Source organism: Heloderma suspectum, chromosome 5, assembly GCF_057233095.1.
Source record: "Heloderma suspectum isolate Gila_16-S chromosome 5, 16-S_ref, whole genome shotgun sequence".
Lineage (NCBI taxonomy): Eukaryota > Metazoa > Chordata > Lepidosauria > Squamata > Helodermatidae > Heloderma > Heloderma suspectum.
The window spans coordinates 96,319,856-96,346,035 of NC_139462.1; the positions used below are offsets into that span (position 1 = coordinate 96,319,856).

The following is a 26,180-nucleotide window of genomic DNA, read 5'->3' on the forward strand; positions in this document are numbered from 1 at the left end:
GGATGACTTATTCATTCCGCAAAACAGGACAAATGAAGACACTGATTTGCATAGAAATTGTATGCGCTAATTGATGTGTATAGATACAAATATAGAAATAATTATTATAAATAGAAATACAGTACATCTCACCATAGCGCAGGAGATTGTGACCATGTGATTTGTGTGGCTGCCAGTTCAGTCTGCTCTCTAGGTGCCATCTCTTGATGGGCAACTGTCCTTATGGTTCTTTATATTTAAACTGGAACTGAACACACCAGCCTTTCAAAGAGAGGACACTTCCCGACAAAGGACAGTCCACTGGTAACCCTGCAAAGAGAGGACGGTCCTCTGTCAAAGAGGACACATGGCCACCGCCCAAGGCTGTCAAAGATTTATGTTGAACAGTAGCTGCCCCCTTGCCAGTTCACTGATGTTCCCTGGTCTGGGGTCCTTTCAGCTTCACCATCCCTCTGGGATTTCTCTTGCAAGGTCTTTAACTCCTTCCTCGCCTCACACATTAAATCTCTGGCCTATTCCTTTAACACTGGGCAGCCGTGACACTGCCCAGGTAACGCTGCTACCCTTGGGACCACTTTTTCAGCAAACTATTTTGTGTGCAAACTGCAGTAAAAAAAACCCCGAGAACAAGCCAGAGGAAATTGTTTAAAATAGATGCTCCGTCTGCAATCCTAAACCTGCAATCCTAACCACACTTACTAGGCCTCTGTGGGCCCTAGTAACTCAGTGGGGCTTTCTTCTGAGTAAACACGTTTAGGAGTGCCTTCTTAATGCCCTGAACACCAATTCAATATCACTCATTGATGCAGCTTTTTTGTAGCTTCAAGCTTTAAATAATCTCTTTGCAGCAGGAACCAATCTGACACCTCTAGCGAGTGGTGACAGAATAAAGTACAGCACACAGCAGTTACTTGCATTATAAACATAGGCTGCAGTTAACCTAAATATTATAGTCTGACCCTAATCCCTTTCTGGCTTTCTCCTATGCCTGCCACAAATGGTATATCTAGAGGGGATTTTTTCCCCTCCCTCTCCCCCGCTGGCATTAATGAAATTGTCGTATAATCTTTCAGGCCCATGGCAGTTATAGTACTGCTTTTTCATGTGAAATCCTGAACGCTTGAGAAACACGAAGCAGCAGGCACAGTGGCGTTTTTAATGCTGTGGAGGTGCATGGTGAAGCCAAGCCTGAATTATCTCTAGGTACAGCATGAGGCAGAAGGAGGGGGGTGATTTGTTTTGTTTCTAGACTGGGGGGAGCACTATAGTGCAGTGGAAATTGCGGAAGTTACTGCAGTGATATCCGGATCTGCTGGCACAGTAGTTGCCAGGAGTAGTTGCCACAACCTTAAGGCTGCAATCCTGTACACGCTTAGTAGGAAGTCTGTTCCGTTGAACTCAGTTGTGCTTACTTTTGAGTAGACATATCTGGGATTGCACTGTGCGAGTCAGACCTGCAGCTCTTGACCACCATGGTGAGCTTTTCTTAGAACAGCCTTCTCCAACTGGGTCTCCTCCCGATGTTTGGACTACAGCTCCCAGCGTTCCTGACCACTGGGCATGCCGGCTGGAGCTGATGGGAGTTGAAGTCCAAAACGTTTTGAAGATTGGAAAAATCTGCCTGTCGCTTTGCACCAACTCTAAAATGTATTCACTGAGAGTTTCTCCTTTAGCGAAGCAGCCAAAGACTATGTATTAAGGTGTTGCAAAGTGGCTTAGTAATGGCACTGAGAAATCAACTTCATTTCAGCATCCTAGACACTGACTTTGATGTATGAGCATCCGTATAGGTTGAAAGTGTTTCTCTGCCTCCCCCCCCCAGTATGGGACTGCCAGTGCTTATTTTCTGATGGAACTCACTGGAAATGAGTTCTGGCACCTTTTCTTCTATATGAGAGAGAGAGAGAGAGAGAGAGGCTAGATCTACACTACTGCTTTATAGTGGTATTGAAGTGCACTGATAACTGGTGGGGCACATTACACATTCTACATATCACTAGCATAGTGTTATTTCCTGGTTTTTATTCCACATTATCCAAAATACCGCAACAAATGTCATTGTGTGTCCTGTGAGGTATAAATGCGCAAGAAGGATATAGGGTTACCATGATGGGATTGTAATAATATGACACAAGGTGTAGATCTGGCCAGAGTTTGTCCACTATTTTAATGCTGTTCATTACAAATTAACTGCCATCTACTCCAGAGGAAATGTAATACAAGAGTTCCGGTACTTTTTTCTCCAGGAAAAAAAAGCACTGGGCATTCTATTTTTTACAGCTGCAGGAAAAGCAGAAATTCAGCAAGTGAAACCTTTTGCAGCATTCACAGGCACCAGCAGGGCAAATTTTACATGCCAAATTTCAGCTGACCATGCAGCTTGTGAAGGCACAGGAGCTCATCAAAGGCGAGGAGAGTTAGCCCTATCTTCCTATGAGATATACTTCTTATCACCCACTTTCCTGGAGGTGTGGAGTTCGAGGGAACAGAGGAGAGGAAGTGCAGCTAGCAGCAGAATATGACAAGACGTGAGCAGTAACAGACATGTGAATATGTGTATCTTGCCCCATTGTTTTTCTCAGTTATTGGGTACTAATAAGAACAGACAGCATTTATATAGCACATTTTGAGTGTTCATACACTATGGTTACTTTAGCTCACAACAACCCTGTAAGGCAGGTCAGTATTAAGAGAGCTTGTGTGGGGTAGTGGTTAGACAGGTTGAAATCCCCCCTCAGCCATGAAGCTCGTTGGGTGACCAACTTTCTCTCAGCCTAACATACCTCTCAGGGCTGTGGTGAGGATAAGATGAGTGAACCATGAAGGCTGCTTTGAACTACTTGGAGGAAAGGCAGGAGAGAGCAATAATTAATCAATTAATAATGAGGCACCCACATGTTATGCACATGGGCAGGAGGGTCTCTGAACCTGAAGGAAGAGTGGCTAAGGCTGCTTAGTGAACTGACAGTTGCATAAAATCAGTTCTCAAGGTAGCCAGCCAATATGTTATTTCATTTAATCCAGGTCCTTCTATTAAGCTTTGAATTAGACATTCCAACTTAACTATGCAGTTTTCACATGGAAAAAAATCACTACAGAAGCCCATTCTTATATTCATATGAAGAGAGACTTTAAATTTTATTGGTACATTTATAATTCCCGTATTAATGGATCGATGTCAGTTGACAACCTATATCTCACTCTTCTGTCATGCTCGCTGTATAATTCCTTGAGAGATAAATTCTTGGAACCTTCACAGAAGATTGGATTTTTCTTGGAAGGGACATAACATTTGCAGATGTTTGCATCAGGATTTGGGGAATGCTTTGTCTAAGAGAATTTGGTTTCCATTAGGGGAGTTAGATTGAAAGGCTTTTTTCTTTTTCTCTTCTGTTGATGGTTCATTCGTATTGTAACCTGGGTCAATAACTTGAGCTTTTGTTGTATTTTCTTAGCGTCATGGCCGATTGGCTTGTATAATAAAGTTTGATTGTTGTGTGCTGTATCATTAAATTGTCAATCATAAAAGTTGCTTCAACACAATTTCATTTGATCCTGTGATGTTTCCCTACAGGTTTGAAGACCTACAGAAACACCTGACAATATTTCAGATAGAGATTAAAGTACGGTTACAAATTAAACTTTCTTTGCCCCTTTGGTGACACAAGAGTTTCCAATTATGAGTCAAACAGATCCATCAGAAGAAGTCGATGGAAGCTCTATTCCGTTATGCTTGGTCTGCGGCCAGCCACATCTCCCAGAAGAGAACCACGTCTATAGCTACACAGACGACGTGGATGATGATCTCATCTGCCACATCTGCTTGCAACCTTTGCTTCAACCTCTGGACACACCTTGTGGTCACACCTATTGCATGGTTTGCCTTACGGATTTCCTCGTGGAAAGGGACTTCTGCCCGGTGGATCGCAAACCTCTGATCCTACAGACTTGCAGAAAATCCAGCATACTAGTAAATAAACTCCTGGATAAGCTAATGGTTAGCTGCCCTTTCACAGAACACTGCTCCGAGGTCGTGCAACGCTGTAACCTTGAACAACATTTTCAAAATGGGTAAGTCCTTCAGTATGTGTTTATTCCCCTTAATGAAAAAGCTACTATTCTATGATTCTGTTCAATGAACCCACTGCCCTCCAGATATGTTGGACTACAACTCCCAGCATCCTCCAGCCAGCAGAGGAATGCTGGGAGTCATAGTCCAACCCATCTGGAGGGTGCCAGGATGGTGAAGGCTGGACTGTGGGAAGACCGAGCTCCCCCTTTCCCTTCAAAGGCCCCGACTGGGTCAGAAGGAGGTGAATCTTCAAGGTCTGTTGGCAAAATCTGACTCTGTTTCATTGTATTACAATGTGGGAACAGAGGACCTTATTTTAAAAAATAAACTGGGAGAAGCTATCCTAAATGTGTCTTTAAAGCTGCCTGTTCTTTCTCACTTTATGAGGTGCAATCCATGGTTTTATATTAGTCATAATTAACACCTCAGAGACTGAATAAAATATAAGGCCCATGTGTATAAGTGCCAAATGGGTATGTGATATGTCTGCTGCATATGGTTACAGGCACATTTATTGAAAAGAAATAATAGAACAGCCTTCCCCAACCTGGTGCCCTACAGATGGGTTGGACTGCAACTCCCATAATTCCCAGCCAGTACATCTGGAGGGCTCCAGGTTGGAGAAGGCTGTTCTGTAGAACAACAGGCCACATGTTCCCCATTAGATCTCAAAATACTGTTGTTGGGATGACAGAAGATCTTCATTCCTTCTGAAGAGGAATGCTAGTGTCGGTAACCATCAGCATGTAAGAGGAGCTCTTGAAACAAAATGAATGTATTTTTGATGCATTGGAAGACCATCTCATAATGGCATGAATATATTAGATTTATATATCCAGAATTCCTGTGAGCAGAGCTCCACTCATGGGACTTTCCCGCTGGAGGAAGAGATTTGTTTTGTTTCACCAATTCCTCCATCCCGCTGTGTCCACTGAAAAGCTGTTATGGAGATTGGGGGTGGTGGTGTTCTGAAACAGTGTCAGAGGCAGTGCGGGGGGCTTCAGGGGAAATCAGTGGAAACTTCTTTCCCGCTTCCTCCAGCGGGAGCCTCTGCTAGATCACAGTATCTTCTGCAAAGGCAAGGAGCCCTTCTATTTATGGATCCAACCCAATATAATTTTCCTTCTTTTTCCTTTTCTTCTCAATTATTTTTTGCATAAACATCAATAAATGCCTCCCAAAGGTGAAGAATTCCCCCCTCCTCACTGTAATAATATTTGGTAGTACTCCCATGCATATTGGTAGTGTGTGATTCCTCTCTCTGCTATGATATTTTACTCATGAGGCATCGTGTTATGAAGTGTCCATGCCTGCTCTTGTGGCTGCCAAGAATGTGGAAGAAGGGTGTGGTGATTCACAACAGAATAGTTCTGATCCATCTAGTGACTAAAACATAGCAGAGTGGGGAATCTCTCACCAGCAGGAAGTCACAGTCACACCCCCATGGCCAAAAGCAATGTGTGCTCCAGTTTTTATTGTGCAACCAAAAACACTTTCTGATCACACTGGCACATAATATTCAGAATACTGTTGCACATATATGCCCCAGTCCCATGGCTATGGTTCCTGTTCCTGGAGCTCTGCACCAGCGAGGACTCCTCTAATATATCTCTAATGTTTGGAGAAACTCCATCTGTAGAACTCCATGTGTGCATCAGAACCTCATGAGTTGCAGCCAAAATGTTTGATTCAGAGGTGACGGAGGGCTGCTTCAGGCTTCACACATTGCAGTCAAAGACAAGTTCTGGCATTCTGTGTCTTTTCTGTGGGGTTTGAAGGACACTTGTGTGTATCTGGAAATGCATTGTAAACAAGCTCCTGGGAGCTTTGAACAACTGCGGGCCTGAGGCCATGCTTATTGTGTGTTTTCAAATGTGAATTCCCTCTAAACATTACAGAAAAAATGCAGTCGACCCCCTCTGGGTACCCAAGGCCCTGTCTTTTGCTGTAGCAAGTGATGTAGCAAGCATTTATTTATATATATTTGAGAAATAGGTCTCACATGGCGGCATTGGCCTCTAATTAGCTACATTTAGGACCAGAACTGAAGGAAAAAATGTCCACTCTTAGCTGTCATAGTCACCAAATATGTGGTATATTAAGCAAGTTTCTTAATTTGTTCTTAATTTCTACCTGCATCAGCTTGTCTCATCGGTGAAGCATTGGAATTATGCTTGCTTACCTATCTAGTCTGCTGAACTGCTGTCAGGCTGGATTTAAGGGTTATACAGCACTTCGAAAGAATTTGAAATGGGCCAAGTACTATTTTTACTGTGGTGATTTGTTGCATGCCTAAGGCTTAAAAACACCTTTTGGCTTCCTCAAATACCTTAGAGACACTACTTGACCTCATGTAGCCCAGCAGAACTGGTTCAGTAGCTACTGCCATTTTCTCTCCCTGGTTCTATCTCAATAAGCAGAAAGCCTTTTATGTTTGTTTAGAGGGGAGATCCAAGACAACATGCTGCCTGGCCTACGTATTTTTCTCTTTTTCTTCCCTGAGACATTTGAGACAGCCATTTTAGACCCAGCTCTTAATATCACCTGTTCCTTCTTTGCAGTGTGGCACTTGTGTTCTCTTAGGACTTTTCTAGAATTCGAGTAGGGATGTTGGAGAGATCCACAACAGATTCAAATGAGTTTGAATTTCTGTGAATCTGACCTATAGATCCTGCAGCAGACCGGCTTTTTCCAAGTTGTGCACATTCCACAGACTTGCAGAGCAGTTTTCATGTGCATTAGTGTTAATCTACATTAGAAGAAGTACACACTTCCATTAATGCGCATTAGCAGAAGTGCACGCTTGTGCTGATGCTCATCAGCGCTAATATGCATTAGCACAAGCAGAACAAAATTCTCATACGTCCCTAAAAAAGTCTCATTCTGTCAATGAGCGGACAACAGAATGAAAGACTCTTGACAATCCACGAAATACAGATGGAATGGATTTAACAAACCATATACACCCCTATTCCACAGTGAAGTGGGCAGGGGCTTTGTGGGGAGTGACACTTGCCTGCAATCCAAAGTTGCTTCCGGATGAGGCTTTTATCCTGCAATTGTCCTGCCTCAAACGCGAAATTTTACAATTTTAAAGCTCCTCACATTGTTGTTTTCCACTTCCCACCCTCTCACTGCTTCTTCCTGATTGATCGACTGATTGATTGATTTTTTAATTTGAGTTGTGCCCTGCCTTTCTACCAAGAAAATCGCACTCACAGCACATAAATAAATGAAAGTTGATTAAAACAAATACATGAGAAGCACAATTTAAAACAATTAAAGTATTTTTTGTTGCCACAAAAGTTCAGTTAACTTTAGAAAAATGGAATAGCTGATTATTCTGCTTGATGCCTGATGCCTTTTGACTGGTAGCTCTAGGAGCCCTCTGTCTGCAAGCACCCCAGGTTTCATTTGGTTTCACAGCTAATATTTTAATCTGCTCTGCTGAGTCTGCTGTGGTTTGTAATTGGTTTTTACTAGGGTATTTGTTTTGGTATATTCTATTTTTTAATGTTAATTAGTAAGCTGCTCTGAAACCATAGGCTGAAGAGCATCTATTCAATGAAATAAATAAATAGCATCCAATAATAATTACTCCAGGTGCACTTTCTATTTCACTTCTAGGTTTTGTGCTACTGTGCAAAAGAACCCTCAGGCAGTACAGGTGGCTCTCATTTCAGAGTTCAGAGATAACGTTTCAACACTCCACTTAAGTCATTCATGGGCTGTTGTAGGGCCCATTCACATGTAACGGTGGCAAATCATGGGTTAATTAACCCACGATTTCCTGGCTTGTGGGCTGCATGTGTGCTGCTGCCATTTTGAACATGCAACCTCAGATCCACCTGATCATTGGTTGCTCCATGACATGTGAATCCAGGCACTAGGCATTATTTGTAGTTTAAACAACCCAAAGTTAACCTAAGAATCAATCGCAGGTTAACTTTGGGTTGTTTAACTCACAAATAACTCAGAGTGCCCAGGTTCACACATCATGGAGTAACCTACAATCAGAGGTTACATATTTAATTAACCCATGATTTGCTACCGTTATGTGTGAACCGGGTTGTAGTCTTCTGCACTGGTCTCACCCAAACCATTCCATATGGCTGACCTATATAACAGTGTCAAGGAGCTGGCTTTCTAGACAGAACCCAGGAATACTCTAGGGAAACCTAGAGCATTTGGTGTTCCCCGGGATTACTTCCCACATTCCCAGTGTGCTGTTCATTTGGGAATAGAGGAAGCCGTTATCTGCAAGATCCCGCATGATCCTATCTGATGAAGCAACAGACAAGTAAGAGGAACAATACAGGAATCAAGGTATCTCCATGATTGGATCTGCACAGAGAATTATTGGAGGCACCAAGTTTATTATTCTTTTTTGGAACAAGCCACATAATTATATATTACCTTTTCCAAGATAGGGAGTTGTGGGGAGGGGGCGGGGGGGGGGAATCCATGACAGCCAATATAATTCCCTTGCACCTATAGAAGAGTGACCTGCAAAACCCACCACTTGACTACAGATTGTGGACTTGAACGTTGTTTGTTGGGATGTTATCATTAACACTACAACCTACTTGTTCAATGGAATGCTAAATGGGTCCTTATTCGAAAGTGCATTTATTATCTTTTAAAATCTGCTTGGGTTACTTGTTCTCCCCTGGATGGCTGCACCTGCCTACGCAGGTTGCGAAAATCTGATTTCAATTTGATAGTCAGGAGCCTTGCTTTTCCATAGCTTCCCACTCCCCCCATCTGGTTGAATCTGTTCCGACGGCATTGCGACCGAGGACAGCCCGTGATACACACCGCCTGCTTGCCTGTGTGGCTTCCCTTTTGCCACATCCAGGTTCCTTCCTACCCTCTTCTCTTTTGCAGCTCAGCTCATAACCCATCTGCTTCTCTGGCCAATGATGTAAATGTACCAGCTGCTTCTGAAGAACCACTCTGAAGAGTGCAGGAGGCAGGTCTCTTTCCCGTGTGCCTCAGTCTGGATTTTTTTGCAGCAATAAGTCACTGCCTCGCCTCACACCAACCATGCTCTGCTCTCCCAAAACCCTCACATCTAAACTCCATCTGAAAATCAGATCAAATAATCCTCTTACAGGTCAATGATCCCCCCCCCCCAGCATAGCTTCATTTAAGGGATTTGCATGAATTCATAGTGCTGTTGGTTGCGTTGAAACTGAAAGCCTCGTTTAAAAGGGGGAGCCTGGAATTGGCTGGCATTTTTTCTAAAAAAACAAACAAACCTTCTGTGTCCCATCACAGAGAGAAAGGGGCAAAGAGGAATCCTAGCTGCAGCTTTAAATCTTGCACTTGAAAGATGAAGGCTCTCCTGTTGTTGGTTCTTCCTTGGCTAAGTCCTGCAAACTACATAGACAATGTGGGGAATCTGCACTTCCTGTACTCAGAGCTGTGAGTACTCACAGTTGTGATGTTGTGGTGATGTCTCTGTGTTGTGTCTCTGTCTTGTCTTTTTAAAGGATTGGAGGGGGGGAGCCTTCACTTACTCTTTGGTGCCTGTGTGTGTGTGTCTGTGTGTGTGTACACACACACACACACACACACACACAGATACACACATACATACATACATACATACATGAACAACAGCCACATGCCCAGCCTTGGAACAGGAATACCTCTTTAGCACTTTGTCTTTTCAAAGTGCTGGAAACAGCTGAGACAAGCCTGTTATTTCCCTTTTCCACCTCCCTCTGGTGAGTTGGTATTTGGAGTCGAGGTCTCTGTCCTGTACTCCAGAATGTATTCAAATAGATTGAACGGAACACCCTGTAGTTAAACGGGTGTCTTCTTGTCTACACACTCTCTCAGTTGTTGAGAACCTTTTCACAGTGCAATGTACAGGAGCAGGAAAAAATATACCCCATTTCTGTCCACAGTCAGAATACTTATTTCCTTAAACACTGTTTTATTTGAAACATAATCACAGGAGCATCATCCGTGTGAGAGAGAGAGAAAGAGAGAGGGAGAGAAAATATGACTGCCTTTTCCCACTGCTTATGATAAATATATTGTTTTTGGGAGTGTAGCCTGTAAATAATGCTCATTGATTGATCTCATGATAAATAGCCTTCAGAATGCTGATTATCCTTGTTGGGGGTTTTGGGTAGCAATGCATAATCTGTAAAATATGTTCCAAAGTGAAATGGACTAGTGAGGGATCTATGCTGTGACATGTTTGGCAAATTTGCCTGGTGTACATGCAATTTGTCTTTAAAATGCATAAAATGATGATAATATCCTTTCCAAGACAGTGTTTCAATAATTGCTGTAACACACCCGTGTGTGTGTGTGTGTGTGTAGCAATGGTGATTTGTCTGGGATGTTGCTACTAGAATGAGTAGCATTTTGAGAAAACAATGTAAAAGGCAGCTATTAATTATTCAGGGACCTCTTTACATTGAGAACTCCACTCTAAATTTCACTATGGGTCAAGTAGTCTGTTTTTTTAAATGTTAAAAAGTAGCTGGTTTAAAATTTGGAAATTATTATAATCTTAGCTACAGAGCATCATTAGGAAAAACAACAGCAAATGGAAGCAGAGCAGCAAGATCACAATAGACCAGATGAACTTTCATAATAAAGACAATGGCAACTGGGACATCCAGTTTCCAGGAAAACAAATGGATGAGATTAATCAGAGCACACACAGAAAACTCCCCCTTGCTGCTGTTTCCTAGGGAATTCTGATTCATTCCTGTTACACACAGAGGGCTACTATGTACAGTAGCTACTCAACTTGAATTTATTTCACCCTCTAACCTACAGAACTCTTAACTACTGCTTGATTGCTATTCTTGTTGACATAGTCTTTACTCAATTGGTTTGCTGTTCAATGTGCATCTCCGGTTATCAGCAATGAACAAATCTGTTTAGTGGTGCATTCCACTGGAGGAGGGAGAGGGAACAAAAGAAAACCACTGCACAGAACCGCATATGAATTGGGTCAGAGGAACAAAATTAGAAGTATGAAATCAGCAAATGTGGGCTGCAAGAGTTGCTTCTGTTGAAAAGGAATCAGCCGGTCAAGGCTAGAATGGGAAACTTTGGTTCTTCTTCATGCAGGTTTGGTAATTCTGGATGTGAATAGGTACTGTGTGACAGAGGTGTGCCATGCTAATCCAGAGTGTGATACTAGGCTGGGTTTGATTTCTCTGTTTGGCAAATGAGTGAGGCACCCCATCGTGCAGCCTTCCCCAGCCTTGTGTCCTCCGGATGTTTTAGATTTCAACTCCCATCAGCCACAGCCAGCATAGCTAATGGTCAGGAATGTCAGGAATTGTAGTTCAATGCATCTGGAGGGTACCAGGTTGGGGAAGACTTCTGTAGTGTATATTTTTAATTTGCTGTCTTTCTTGGACCATGGCTGGGACATGCAAACCATGCTTCATAACACTGCCAGCTCCAGGGTTCTGCGGGCCCTTGGGCAAGGCACCCTCCATGGGCCCCCTCCCTCAGTGAGGCCACCTTCTCACCAACATTGCCACCAGTTGCTATTGCTCCTCATCCTCCTTCTCATCATTTCTGCCGCTTGCTTGCTTGACAGGCAGAGAGACAGTGAGCAAGGAGGCTGTGGCATCTACTACTCCCTTTCTCACCACCACTGGACCAGAGCGAGAGGCAGGTGAATGAGCAGGTTGCAGTGGTGAAGAAGAGAAGCAACTCCAGTGGGCTGTTGTCAGCTGACCCCTGCTGTGTACTGGCCCAACCATGTTTACCCTGACCCTGGCCCTACTTCATAATAACCCTATATATGTGGAGCAGGCTGACATTAGTTAGAGGCACTCTGAATATATGCTTAACTGGTGGCAGCTCTCCAAGGTCTAATGCACACATTCTTCCCAGGACAGGGTCTTGGCAACAATGGCAGGTTCTGGGGCTCAGGCTGTTGAGCAATGGCTTAAATTAAACCCTGCATGTAACTTGAAAACATTTTAGAATATTGGTCACCAGTAATGCTGCACATTTTGTAGAAATGCCATAGTCTCCTCAAGACCTTTGGTTGCCCCAGTTGTCTTTGCTGTGTGGCCTAAAGGTGCAGTGCAGGATCCCTCAAAATGTTACAGGGGCTCTAGGTGGCAACTCTCAGATCAAACACACTCAGGACTGCACACTGCTTTATTGGTGCTTCAAGTGAGACAATGGATTGCTTGTGCGATATGGCCAGCCCTGGGAAATACTATGTTGTTTGTTTCTGTCCTGTGAGCCATCAGGGCTCTAAGCAAAAGGATTGACCTTATGCAAAGTTGTTCAGCAGCAGGAGACAAAGCTGTGCAGGACCAAGGAGAGCTCCCAGGGGAGATGGGTGGACAGTGATCTGCCAAGGTCCAGAGATCAAAGGAGTCCTTCTGTTCCCCCAAGCAAAATCTAATGTCTGCCAGAGCATCATCCTTCAAGCAACATTGCAGGGAATTTCAAGGGGTAGTGCTCTGACCTTGAGGCTGTGCACTGTGGTTGTGTTGAATTGACTTGCATTGTGCCTAACAGAGCAAACAACCTGGGCTGGTGAACCAGGCAGATCCAGACTACTTACCTGAAGGGTCTGAGCTGCCCCTTTCATGTTTGGAATCTGGCACTGGTCTGGCACTTCCCAGAAGTTGCAATAGTCCAAGTAGAAAAGGGAAGGAATTACTATAGCCTCCTCCACTTCTTCTTCCCTTGCACTGCCATAATTCTGTGAAACTATGGGCTTTTCTACACGAGGCATTTATTGTGTGTTCATCATTTCCTACCCACAGTTGTTTGAGAGTTCATTAGATGATGTTGTGACACTCCAGTTTTGCTTCTGTTTTTAAAGAGTGTTTTTGGTGAGATTTTTAAAGCAGGGAAAATGTGGTATTATTTGTGAAAGTGAAAGAAAATGCTTTTTCAACCTGTGTATTTGCACTATACCATAGTGTCACCTAGAGGTTATGTAGCAGAAAAACAGGAAAGGAAATACTCTTCGTGTAGTGCTCGGATCTCAATTCTGTGACAAAACTGAAAGTAGATACAGCAGATTAACAGCCAATTAACAGCCTCATGTAGAAAAGCTCTGAAGAGCTCCACTCCCTTCCTCCCTCTGTGTTCAGAGCTAAGCCAGCCCAGAGAGTCAAGTCAGAGAGCAGATGCATTCAGGGGCTGTCATGTAGTTGCCACACATGTTGAATTCCTGCGGTCTGCAAGGTAAATGGGCTGAATTGCACTAGGTACCTGTGCTCTGGGTTTGTTGCTTTTGCTGGCGTACTTCTGCGGTCTCAACATCATGAGCCAGGAAAGTGCAGATGTAAGAGGGGCAGCATGGTTGATCCTGTGCAGATTTAACAGAGGCTGTGTCCTGACTTTAATGCAAACAATGTTTCATTTGTTTGTTTGTTTTTTAAAAAGAAGGGCTGGGGGCTGGAGCTTAAGCATGTCTGGAAGCTGTACCCACTGACCAGATGTGTTGGGACTGGCAGTCTCGACAGGTACATGAGAAGCTGTATATACTTGCAAGTCTTCTCTTCTTCATTAGTACTTCCCATAATCCAGGCTGAGTGTTGAGCCCTGGAAACAGGCATCAGAACACAACCTTGCTAAACCTTCATTCAGACTGGAGTCCTGAATACGACACCTGCACCCAGTCTGTTGCACTGTAGATCTAAGTGGTGTGATTTGAGCCTTCTTCAATCCAGGATGGATTGAAATGCGTAACTCAGCAATTTTGCCAGTCCCCATTTGTGACTTCAGCAGATACTGACATGAATATTGAAAGATTTTTTTTTTTATTTATAGTATCATTTATTATTGCATGTTGGGACCTTTTTTTAGGACCTCGGAGTGATGATGTGTTTCACCCTCATGGTCACCCTGTGAGATGTGTTAGGCTGTGGGATGGTGACTGAGCCAAGGTCACCCAGTGGGCTCACAGCTGAACAGGTCTCCCAGTCCAATGTTCCATCCATTATGCCAGGCTTTCCAAACCTGATGCACTCCAGATGTATTGGACTGCAACTCCCATCATTCCCAGGTTGGGAAGGCTGCACTGAGTGACCCTGGCTTTCACTGTCAGATTAATGCACTGCAAGGCCATAGCGCAAATGCAAGCTCTTTAGTTATCATAAGGACCAGTATCTTTGACCTCTCTGACACATTAGCTGTTAATATCATTTGAGTTATATGAGGATTTATCTTATATTTCTTCTTCTTTTTTGCTTGGCAACATTCCTACAATATGCTCCGCCAAATCTGTATGGCTTTCTCACGTTATACACAAGGATGAATGGTATAACTAATGCACTTTAAATGTACATACTAACATATTTTACCCTCCAGTGCATATGAAAAGTTCTTACAGTTTCATGGGCAGAATTTGGCTCCAGATGATGTCATGTTGCGTGTATTGTTTGCTCTTGGTTCCTTTTTTATGGCAGTTTTTACAAATGTGAGCATCAGGCACAGTAGATTAAGGACAGAATTTCTGTAGCAAACCATCAGAACTGAGCTGGCTGCTAAAGTTAAACCACAGCGAGGCAAAGGGTAATACACAGTAGCTTTGGCTGGCACCAAGGTCCCACCTCATGAATAAGCAATGCTTCAGTGGCGGTTGACTTCTGTGTGTAAGTTGCATGAAGGAAACTGCATGGCATGCTTTCTCTTATATACCGTGCCAAAGTGGATCAGGACATATTGCTTTTGGTGCAGTGGATAGAGCAGCCTTCCCCAACCTGGTGCCCTCCAGATGTGTTAGATTGCAATTCCCATCATGCCCAGGTGGGAATGATGGGAGTTGCAGTGCAACACATCTGGGGGGCACCATGCTGGGGAAGGCTGGGATAGATTGTTGGATTTGGAACCAGGAGCTCTGGGTTCAGATCCCCAATTAACTTTGAAGCTCACCTCTCCACCCAATCTAGTACCTCCTGGGCTGTTGTGAGGACACCATAGGATAATACTGTCGACACCACCCAGAGCTCCCTCGAGGGACAGTGAGATACAAGCTGTGGCCTAGTTTGCATTAGGCAATGCTGGGAGGGAGATTGTAGAATGCACTGAAAAGGGGAAAAGGGCTGGTGGGGTGTGTTCATGATGAGCCGTTGAGATTACCCAATCATGACCATGGGAGATAGAATCTGGGTGAGAAAGAAGATTTAGTGAGTAGCCAGGTCCATGCTGCTGAATCTTGTGTGTCTTTTCTCAAAAATAAATCCTGTTGAGTTCATGTTGGTCTCTAAGCGGTTGTGCATAGGATTGCAGACTTGGGTGTGCAGATGGGACACATCCCAAATGTTAAGAGTGAATGCCAACTTTCTTGTGAGCAGCTCCCTTGTGCTGTGTCAGTCCAGTCTTTGCTGTAGTGGGATTGCTGCTGCCATAGGTCTATAGCCACCTGGCTATACTGCTGGTGGACAGTGTGGTTATGTTTGTCTAGGCTGCCTGGGTGCTAGGTAGATTTTAAACACACACATACAGACAGAGAGCAAATGCCCCATTCATCCAGTGGGCGACTATCCTTGGGGCAAAGAGAAGAAGATGGCTGGCAAAGAGTAAGAAACATTGGGAGCATATTGATAGTACAAGCCTTTCTGGAAAGAAACTGAGATATCTGAGTGTGTCACAGGCCTAGCTCACCCAGCCCTGCTGTATTACAATTAACCTAGTTTGGGCTAGCTTTGGTGCTATGACAGAGACAATCGTGGATCTTGCAACCTTTATCTGATAACTCTGAAAAAACTGTGCTATTCTAGCAATAATTTTCTCCACATTCTACACACACACATGCACACACTTTCGCTGTATTAAACACAACAAAGAGGAGTCGGTTCCCAGTTAACCCCTAAGATTGCCTGGAGGCCTGTCCTTATAATATTAAAGCACACCCTGTGGATTGGTGTGTGTGTGTGTTTATTAAACACCCTTGACCTTTGTGTTGAATCTGCCTCCAAGCTTCTAGGAGTAGAGCAGCTGGTGAGTGTTTAGTGACCTTCTCCATCAGCCATTCTGTCTTTTGGGGATTCAGATTTATTTATATATATTTTTTTGCATCTTGGTATGCAGTTGAGGATCCAAAGGGTACCCTGTGGGCTTGAGAGAGAGAGAGAGAGAGAGAGAGAGCAAGAGTGCAAGAGGAAGAACACACACATGCACACAGAAGCATTGAGAGTGCAGAGCTATAGTAATGCAGATGCCAGGAGCTTTTAAGAGAAAGCCACACGAGTGGATCAGAGTGAGCCCTGCACCATCATCCTTAACACAAGAGAAGAGATGCATTTCTAGGAGCTACTGCCATCATCGTCGGTTAGCCATGTGGCATCACTGTCGTCGGCATCATCCCATGCTATAAGGAGCCAGCGTCATCTCTGTGTGTGCACCAGTTGGCCATGCTGGCTGGGAATTATGAGAGTTGCAGCCCCACACATCTGGAGGGCACCAGGCTGGGGAAAGAGGATCTAAAGTGTAATCTCGGAGGCAGACAGCAGGTCCTAAGAGAAGGTAAAAAATGTACCCGCAAATGCTTAAGGTACTTCTAGATCACTCAGAACGCTGACAGTTAACCCCCTGGTTAACACACAAGAGAAAGTACAGCAGGTAAGAGGGTGAGCTGGGGAGCAAGGAAGATAGGCAGGCAGCTGCGTTGTTCTTTTTCTTGAGATAGGTTGCTCACACCAAAGAGCCAGGACAGATTCCGTCTCTATAGGCCCCTTGTCTCCAGTGACAAACTGCTGAGCCATTTAGGAGTGCCAAATGACAGGCTGCAGGACTTCCATCTGTCCCATTTTGGCAGCACCCAAGAGCAGCTTAAGGCACCCCTTTCTGGGAAAATTAACCCACTGTGTGCTGCTATGTGCAAATTGGGTCACTGTTAGCTTTCTGGGTGGTCTAGAAGTACCTTTAGCATTTGTGGGTCCATTTTAAGCCTCCTGTTTGTCCCAGGTTTAGACAGAGAACTGTAAAACTCCCCTTTTCAAATTATTCAAAGAATCAGGTTGTTTTGGACTACCTATGTACCAAATTTATAGCTCTGGCTCATTACAAAGTACCCTAATAATTTTTATACTCCCTCAAGTTAGTGAGGCTTAACCATATGTCCATAAGGCTGCCATATTTCCAGGAAATGTCTGCAATTCCCCCTCCCCGTGCATGCCAGGGGGATAACTACCCTGAGCAGCGCAGCGTGTTGTGTCTTGCGAACCCAGCCAGGGTGGATAGTTACTGTGGGTAACAAGCCACTCAGAACTCTGCAACAGGCCAGCATGGCTAATTTCCCTCTGTGATCATGCAGATCTGCCTAGTGGCATGAATTTTTCCATCGCCAGTATATCTGAAGTGAGTTAGGTGTGTTCATTATCATTGTCTGCAAACACTATGTAACTTAAACCTCTGCTGTAACATCAGCCAAACCAGATGGCAGAATTATGTTTTACTGGAAGGAGAGAAATGTCAATAATACTTGTTCAGTATATTATTCAGTATATTATTGAATCCTTCCTTATTCAAACTCTGAGAAATGCACCTGTAAATATTAAGGATTTCCAGTTCTGCTGCCTCTTGTTTTTATCCTCATAATGCCATGTTCCCCTTCTTATAGCAAATCCAAACTACAACAGAGGAATTCAGCAGAAGGAAAGTATCGGATTCATGATATCTTTTCATGCGTATTTTTCATGTGCTTGCAGACATTTTTGGAACCTCCCTTTGCATTGGACTTAAGAGACTCTGTGCAATGGTCAAGGAATGTGATGTTCATTTATCTCCTTCCGGGACCCAAATTTATTTTCATATTAACCTTGATTTAACCACACAAGGAAAACATTAAGATGGTCTCTTCTTTTTCTTGGACTGTGCTTGGAATAAGCTGGATAATGTTCAAGTTATTTTGACAACTGATCCAAAAGACCAGTGAAGACAAGTTTGTTGACATGTTGTTGGTGTACTTTGAGGTTAAACAGGAAACTTTACAAATTGAGCATCATTTCAATGCCATAAATGATAAATGTATTATATAGTTTTTATTTGAACCAATAAGGAACTGTAATAAGCTAGTACATCTTCAACTTCAAGCACTTAAGACCTCTTTAATCATTATCTTTTCCCTCAGTTAAGACTATGGATGAAAAAAAAATACTATTTTAATAGATATTTCTCTCTTCCCTTACCTTGGTATCAAATGTTCCAAATGCCTTCAGGATCAGAGGAACCATACCTCTGAATACCAGCCATTGGTATATATTGAATATGCAGTTGACTTTGTGTATCTAATTGTTGCTTTTCTCATGAATCTGATTATGATATTCTCAAAACTGCTGCCTGTTCAGGACACTTACCCTCAATAAGAAATATTCATTTTTTGCACTGAGAGTAGGAAATTATGGATAGTTACGGTTTCACTAATCATATTAGTGTAAAGCACACATTTATTGAGTTATTGACAGCAGCTGTGTGGGTAGGAGCAGCAGTTGTGTGGGCAGGAAGCTTCAGCGCCTCCCAGCTGAGCAGAGCAGAGGAACCTGCTCCAGCTGGTCCAGGGACTACAGAAGCAAGCAAGCTCCCAGAGAGCGAGCGATCAGAGCTAGCAAACAGGAGGAATAAACAGGAGTTGGCCAGGGGAGTTGCAGTGGTAGAAGAGACAAAGGAGACAGAGGAAAAGAGTGGAACTCTGCTTTTAACCTCCAGTGAGTAGAGGACCAGGCACAGGCTAGTCTAGAACAATCAGAAAGCTAGACACAAAAAGGGAAAAGAGGCTATGGAAGGACAAGACTCTCCAGTGGTGGTGACCTGCAAGGTGTGTGCAATGTTTGTTTTCTTGCCTGAGAACAACATGGTCTACACCTGCAACAAGTGCAAGTTGATCACGCTGCTGGAAGAAAAAGTAAGAGGACTGGAGTGGCAACTGTTGACCCTTCTGGGAATAAGAGAACATGAAGAGTTCTTGGACAGAATGGTGGAACTACAGCAGCAAAGCAAAGACCAGAAGCTTGAAGAGCAACAGCAGGCTGAGGCGGAAGTGGGAAATGCTGAGGTGAGGAAAAATGCAGTAGAAGATACTCCTTGGAAAAGGGTGACAGGAGAAGAACAACTAGACGCCACTCTGCACCAGTGGAAGCAGTGGAGCTATGGAACTGATTCCAGGTACTTCAGGATGAGACTGGAGGACAGCCTGCAGAGGAAGAATTACAGGGGAACCTGCATGAGAGTGAGCAAGAGGCTGAAGGTCAGTCAAGCAGTGGCGATGAAACCCAGGCCTACAACAACAAGAATAGTAGTAGTGGGAGTCTGTTTGCTGCATGGGATTGAAACCCAAGTATGTCGTGAAGACCCATGGTCTCACCAGGTATATTGTCTCCTGGGAGGATGGATTAGGGACATGACTGAAAGGCTGCCTGCACTCATAAAGCCCACTGACAGGTATCCCTTTCTTCTCATCCATGTGGGAACAAATGATATCGCCAAGCGGAACTATGAAGAAATCATGTCAGACTTTGGAGCTTTGGGAAGGAAACTGAAGAACTTTGGGGCCCAGATAGTTTTCTCATCCATCCTTTCAGTAGTTAGAAGAGGGCTAGAAAGGGAAAGAAAAATACTCTGGGTGAATGACTGGCTACGATGGTGGTGCCAGCACGAGAGATTTGAATTCTGGGACCACGGGCTATACTTCCTGGAAGATGGGCTGTTGGCAAGGGACGGGTTGCACCTCACAAAGGCTGGGAAGAATGTGTTTGGCCACAGCATGAAGAACTTCATCAGGAGGGCTTTAAACTGAATCCTACGGGGAAGGGAAATGTAAAGTTGGGGGTAACAATGGATGAAGGCTCATGCGCCGCAATGGAGAGAATAGCTCTAATAGCGCCCAATAATAGTCTTCAGAAACATGTAGGAAGAAAGCCAGACCATAAAGAACATGGTCTTTGATGTCTATATACTAATGCCCAGAGTAAGAGAAACAAACAGACCGAACTTGAACTCTTAATACAAGAAGGAAATTATGACTTGATAGGTGTAACTGAGACTTGGTGGGATGACTCTCATGACTGGAATACAGCAATTGAAGGATATAACTTGTTCAAAAAGAACAGGAGGAACAGAAAGGGAGGTGGGGTTGCACTGTATGTGAAAAATACATATCTCTGCACAGAAATACAGGAGGTTGAGCTTAGTAGCCCCATAGAGAGCATCTGGATCAAAATAAATGCAGCAAAGAATAAAAAGAACCTGGTGGTCGGAGTCTACTACTGGCCACCCAATCAAGGAGAATATGAGGATGAAACTTTTGAAAAGCAAATAGCCAATGTTTCAAGGAAGCATGATGTAGTAGTAATGGGGAACTTCAATTTCCTTAATATTTGTTGGGAGACAAATCTACAAAACATGGCCCCTCCAGGAAATTTCTGACGTGTGGCGGATAACTTCCTCCTACAGAAAGAAGAGGAAGGAACTAGAGGACTGGCTATCCTTGACTTGATCCTAACCAACAGAGATGACTTAGTGGATAAAGTAGCAGTTACAGGAACTCTGGGAGAAAGCGACCATGTTATACTTGAGTTCTTGGTTCTAAGGGAAGCAAAAGCCAAGTGTAGTCAAACATGTACCCTGGATTTTAGGAAAGCTGATTTGAATAAACTCAGAATAATGATCAGTAAGGTCCCATGGCAAGCGACTCTAACGAGAAAAGGAGTCCAAGATGAGTGGGAGTTTTTAAAAAAGGAAATTCTCAAGGCACAATTACAAACAATTCCAACAAGAAAAAAAGGTGGAAGACAACAGGAGAAGCCAATGTGGCTTCACAAAAAGCTTAGATATGACCTGAAAACAAAAAAGCACACATATAGGAAGTGGAAGGAAGGCCAAGCAACAAAGGAAGAGTACAGGCAGGTAGCACAGAATTGCAGGGATGGCGTCAGGAAGGCTAAAGCTGAGAACGAGCTGAGGTTAGTGAGGGATGCTAAAAGCAACAAAAAGGCTTTCTTTAGTTACATACATAGTAAAAGACAGAGGAAATAAATGGTGGTTCAGCTATTAAATAAGGATGGGAAAATGATAACAGATGACAAAGAAAAGGCAGAGGTGCTCAATTCCTACTTTGGCTCAGTCTTCTCCCAAAAGAGGGCTATGAACCCCCTGGCAAAGGCGAAGTACAGGCTGAAGGGGCAGGATTGCAGCTTGAGATCGACAGGCACATGGTCAAGGAACACCTAATTACTTTGAATGAGTTCAAATCTCCAGGGCCAGATGAACTGCATCCTAGAGTGATAAAGAAACTGGCAGAAGAACTCTCAGAGCCACTGTCTATTATCTTTGAGCAATCATGGAGGACGGGTGAAGTGCCAGATGACTGGAGGAGGGCTAATGTTGTCCCTATCTTCCAAAAGGGTAAAAAGGAGGAACCTGGGAACTACAGACCAGTCAGTCTGGCATCAATCCCTTGGGAAAATTCTGGAGCAGATCATAAAGCAATCCATCTGTAAGCACCTTGAAAACACTGCAGTGATTACTGGAAGCCAACATGGATTTGTCAAGAACAAATCCTGCCAGATGAATCTGATCTCATTTTTGGATCAGGTAACCTCCCTTGTGGACTGTGGGAATGCTGTAGACATAATATACCTTGATTTCAGCAAAGCTTTCGACAAAGTGCCCCATGATATCCTGATGAGCAAACTAGCTCAAAGTGGGCTAGATGAAACAACAATCCAGTGGATCCACAGTTGGCTACAGAATCGAACTCAAAGAGTGCTTATCAATGGGATCTTCTCAAACGGGGGAGAGGTAACAAGCAGGGTACCGCAGGGCTCAGTCCTGGGCCCAGTGCTCTTCAACACTTTTATTAATACTTGGAGGAGGAGGTGAAGGGAATGCTGATTAAATCTGCGACACAAAATTGGTGTGTTAATACTTAGTTATTTTTGTTAATACAAAGCTAATACTTTGGAAGACAGAAACAAAATTCAAAGTGATCTTGATAGACTGGAGCACTGGGCAGAAAACAACAGAATGGCATTTAATAGGGATAAATACCAAGTTCTGCACCTAGGAAAAAGAAACCAAATGCACAGTTACAAGATGGGGGATACATGGCTCAACAACACTACAAGCGAGAAGGATCTTGGAATTGTTGTAGATCACAAGCTGAATATGAGCCAACAATGTGATGTGGCTGCAAAAAAGGCAAATGCTATTTGGGGCTGCATTAATAGAAGCATAGTTTCCAAATCCCAGGAAGTACTAGTTCCCCTCCACTCAGCACTGATTAGGCCTCATCTGGAGTACTGTGTCCAGTTCTGGGCACCACATTTTTTAAGAAGGATGCAGACAAACTGGAGAGGGTGCAGAGGAAGGCAACAAAGATGATCAGGGGACTGGAAACCAAGTCCTATGAGGAGAGACTGAAAGAACTGGGCATGTTTAGCCTTGAGAAGAGAAGACTGAGGAGAGATATGATAGCACTCTTCAAGTACTTGAAAGGTTGTCACAGAGAGGAAGGCCAGCATCTCTTCTTGATCATCCCAGAGTGCAGGACACGGAAGAATGGGCTCAAGTTACAGGAAGCCAGATTCTGGCTGAACATCAGGAAAAACTTCCTGACTGTTAGAGCAATACGACAGTGGAACCAATTCCCTAGGGAGGTGGTGGGCTCTCCTACAGTGGAGGCATTCAAGACGAGGCTGGACAGCCATCTGTCGGGGATGCTCTGACTTGGATTCCTGCATTGCGCAGGAGGTTGGACTCGATGGCCTTGTAGGCCCCTTCCAACCCTACTATTCTATGATTCTATGATTCTATGACAGCATGAGAGGAGTGTGTTTTTCCTGCTCTGAAAAAATAGTATGTTTGGCAGCTAAATATGATAGCAATATGTTACATGTACGACATTATATCCAGGTAAAAAAAGGTAATGTTTGAAGTGACCTTTACTCTAGCCCAACAAACTGGCCGCTGGAAAAGGGATCCACTGTTATACAGTGGGAAAAGATTCTTTGAGTGATGTTACCTAGGGAGGTGGTGGGCTCTCCCACACTGGAGGCATTCAAGACGAGGCTGGACAGCCATCTGTCAGGGATGCTCTGACTTGGATTCCTGCATTGAGCAGGGGGTTGGACTCGATGGCCTTGTAGGCCCCTTCCCACCCTACTGTTCTATGAGTCTATGATTCTATGATGTGATGCCTTACATGGAGTTCAAGCTAATTGGGTGCATTCATGTGACATTAGAATATCATATGAATGGGCCCAGTTAGCTTGAAACTACAATGAGTTTTAGGTAATGTGAAGATGGACACAGGAAGGTGGAGCAGAAGGGTAGGGACTGGCAGAAAGATCTAAGGTTAAACCTTATTAGCACAGTTAGGCTGTATTCAGATAGCTACTTGGGTGAAGATAGTCTTCAAGATGGTGGAAGAATGGGTGAGTGCACCTCCCCTCAACTATGTCCCTAATATAATTTTACAGGTACTTGAAGACTTGTGCCAAGAGCCATGCAACTCACACAATTCTTCCCTCTCAAAAAAGGTGTCATGAATCAGACTTGCACACATATGGGCCTCTGCATGGCACACCTGCATCACATTCGGTTATTTGTGCAGTAGGAGGGACGAGCGAGTTTCAAAGACAGTCTAGTAAGTCCAATCTGTAGGAACTTTTGCATATCATTCTGACATCAAATCTGCTTCAATTGGCCCTTTTGCTCAATAAGAAACTTGGAGAACCTTTCCTTGTCAAGGCTGCAGAACTGGAACATGGCTGCCCTAAGATATGTTGCTGCCTTAATTGGTGCACCACATGGTCCAAGACATATGCCCCAGAATCCTCTATGACATCGCAAGTCATGATGGAGTATACCTCCCGGATTGAAATGCTGCTTCATTGATGCCCCTAAAGTGCTACAACTCTGCCTGGCCCCTTAAATTGTTCAGTTGAACCAACCCTGGATTGGAGAGGATTTTCACGCTGAACTTTGACTATTTGTATAGTTCTGAACTTTGTGTTAGATATTTTTTTTTTACATTGCTCATTCCCTTTGGATGTAACTGAAGTGCAGCTGTCCCCACAGCTGTGGGAATGAAGGGATGTGGCTATGCATTCTGGCCATGTCAAGTACATGTAAAGCTGGTGTCTTAACTTTAGTTTTCACCTGGGAGTTTCTTCTACGCCAGTTATTTTCATGTGTTCAAAGCCAAGGATCTAGCTCTGACCATCGTTTTGGATGGGAATGTTGGTCCTTTGATATTGCATTGTACCAAGAATATCCTTCTTCCCCGCTTTATGTGACCAGTATGTACATTTTGGAGGATTGCTTAGTCTAAAGATTTGGAATATTGCTTAATCTCGAAAGAGTTTTAAACCTACCACCATTGCCAGTGAGACCTTTTTCCATCCAATTTCCTCTTCCCAGAAGAGATTGAATTCCAGTACATTCTTCTTTTATCCGTCCAAGACATGAGGATAATATGATTGGACAGTAATGGTTGCTACAATTCACATTTTGTTTCTGTGTGTGTACTGTGTCTCCAGTGGTGCAAACATCTGTAATTTTTGAAGATACTTACAGTCACAGCTTTTGGATTTGCAGTGAGTCAGAGGAGCTTATAGCTGAACAGAACTGAACATTTTAAGATAGAGACTACATGTAAAGTTGCATTGTTTACATGGAGGCAGCAAACCAGATGAATGTATACCCTCACACATCTGCCACTTTTTCCTTTATAACCTTTAAGAAGGGTACTTTCAAACATTTCTTGCTATTCTTATGTTTGGTATTAGAAGGTACTTGAAACAGGATGTCCTCATTAAAGAAACACTTCATGTTGTAGGGGTTTTGAGCTATTTTCACCTGGTCAAAATGCTACTGGGGAGGAACAGAGGATAAGTTCAACTAGCCCCAGATGTGATGACGCAGCTAGCTCAAAGCTGAAAGGATGGCTAGTGGCCAATGGTGCTGGTGGTGAACGATGAATCCGATGTTCTAAAGATCAACACACCATAGGAACCTGGAATGTAAAATCTATGAGCCAGGGCAAATGGGATGTGGTTATTGGGGAGATGTCAAGATTAAATATAGACATTTTGGATGTCAGTGAACTGAAATGGACTGGAATGGGCCACTTCACATCAGATGACCACCAGATCTACTACTGTGGACAAGAGGACCACAGAAGAAATGGAGTAGCCTTCATAATTAGTAATAAAGTGGCTAAAGCAGTGCTTGGATACAATCCAAAAAATGATAGAATGGTCTCAATTCGAATTCAGGGTAAGCCATTTAACATCACAGTGATCCAAATATATGCCCCAACCACAGATGTTGAAGAAGCAGATCAGTTCTATGAGGATCTGCAGCACCTACTGGATAATACGCCAAAAAGAGATGTCATTTTCATTACAGGAGACTGGAATGCTAAGGTGGGTAGTCAAATGACATCTGGAATTACAGGCAAGCATGGTCTGGGAGAACAAAATGAAGCAGGACGTAGGCTGATAGAATTTTGTCAAGACAACTCACTGTACATAACAAACACTCTCTTCCAACAAAAAAGGGAAACACTAAAGAATGTTCAAACTATCAAACAGTGGCACTTATTTCACATGCCAGTAAGGTAATGCTCAAGATCTTGCAAGGTAGACTCCAGCAATTCATGGAACGAGAACTGCCAGATGTACAAGCTGGGTTTAGAAAAGGCAGAGGAACTAGAGACCAAATTGCCAATATCCACTGGATAATGGAGAAAGCCAGGAAGTTTCAAAGAAACATCTATTTCTGTTTTATTGACTATCCTAAAGCCTTTGACTGTGTGGATCATAACAAATTGTGGCAAGTTCTTGGTGGTTTGGGGATACCAAATCATCTTGTCTGCCTCCTGAGGAATCTGTATAACGACCGAGTAGCAATGGCAAGAACAGACCACGGAACAACGGACTGGTTTAAGATTGGGAAAGGAGTATGGCAGGGTTGTATACTTTCACCCTACCTATTCAACCTGTGCGCAGAACACATCATGTGACATGCTGGCTTGATGAAGCCAAGGCTGGAGTTAAAATCGCTGGAAGAAACATTAACAATCTCCAATATGCAGATGATACCACTTTGATGGCTGAAAGCGAGGAGGAGCTGAGGAACCTTATGA

General features: G+C 43.6%; 1 protein-coding gene across 4 annotated transcripts in view; it reads left to right on the forward strand.

The window, feature by feature from the left end:
- LNX1 (ligand of numb-protein X 1) overlaps positions 1-26,180 on the forward strand; it is a 135,092-nt gene that overhangs the window by 32,582 nt on the left and 76,330 nt on the right. For 2 of the 4 annotated variants that reach the window (XM_084856753.1, XM_084856754.1), the window contains exon 2: positions 3,575-4,071. In XM_084856753.1, the coding sequence (XP_084712879.1) occupies positions 3,680-4,071 (392 nt within the window). In that variant the 5' untranslated portion in view covers positions 3,575-3,679. Of the gene's footprint in view, positions 1-3,574; positions 4,072-9,352; positions 9,500-26,180 lie in introns of those variants that run through there. The other 2 variants (XM_084856755.1, XM_084856756.1) reach the window with 2 other exon arrangements.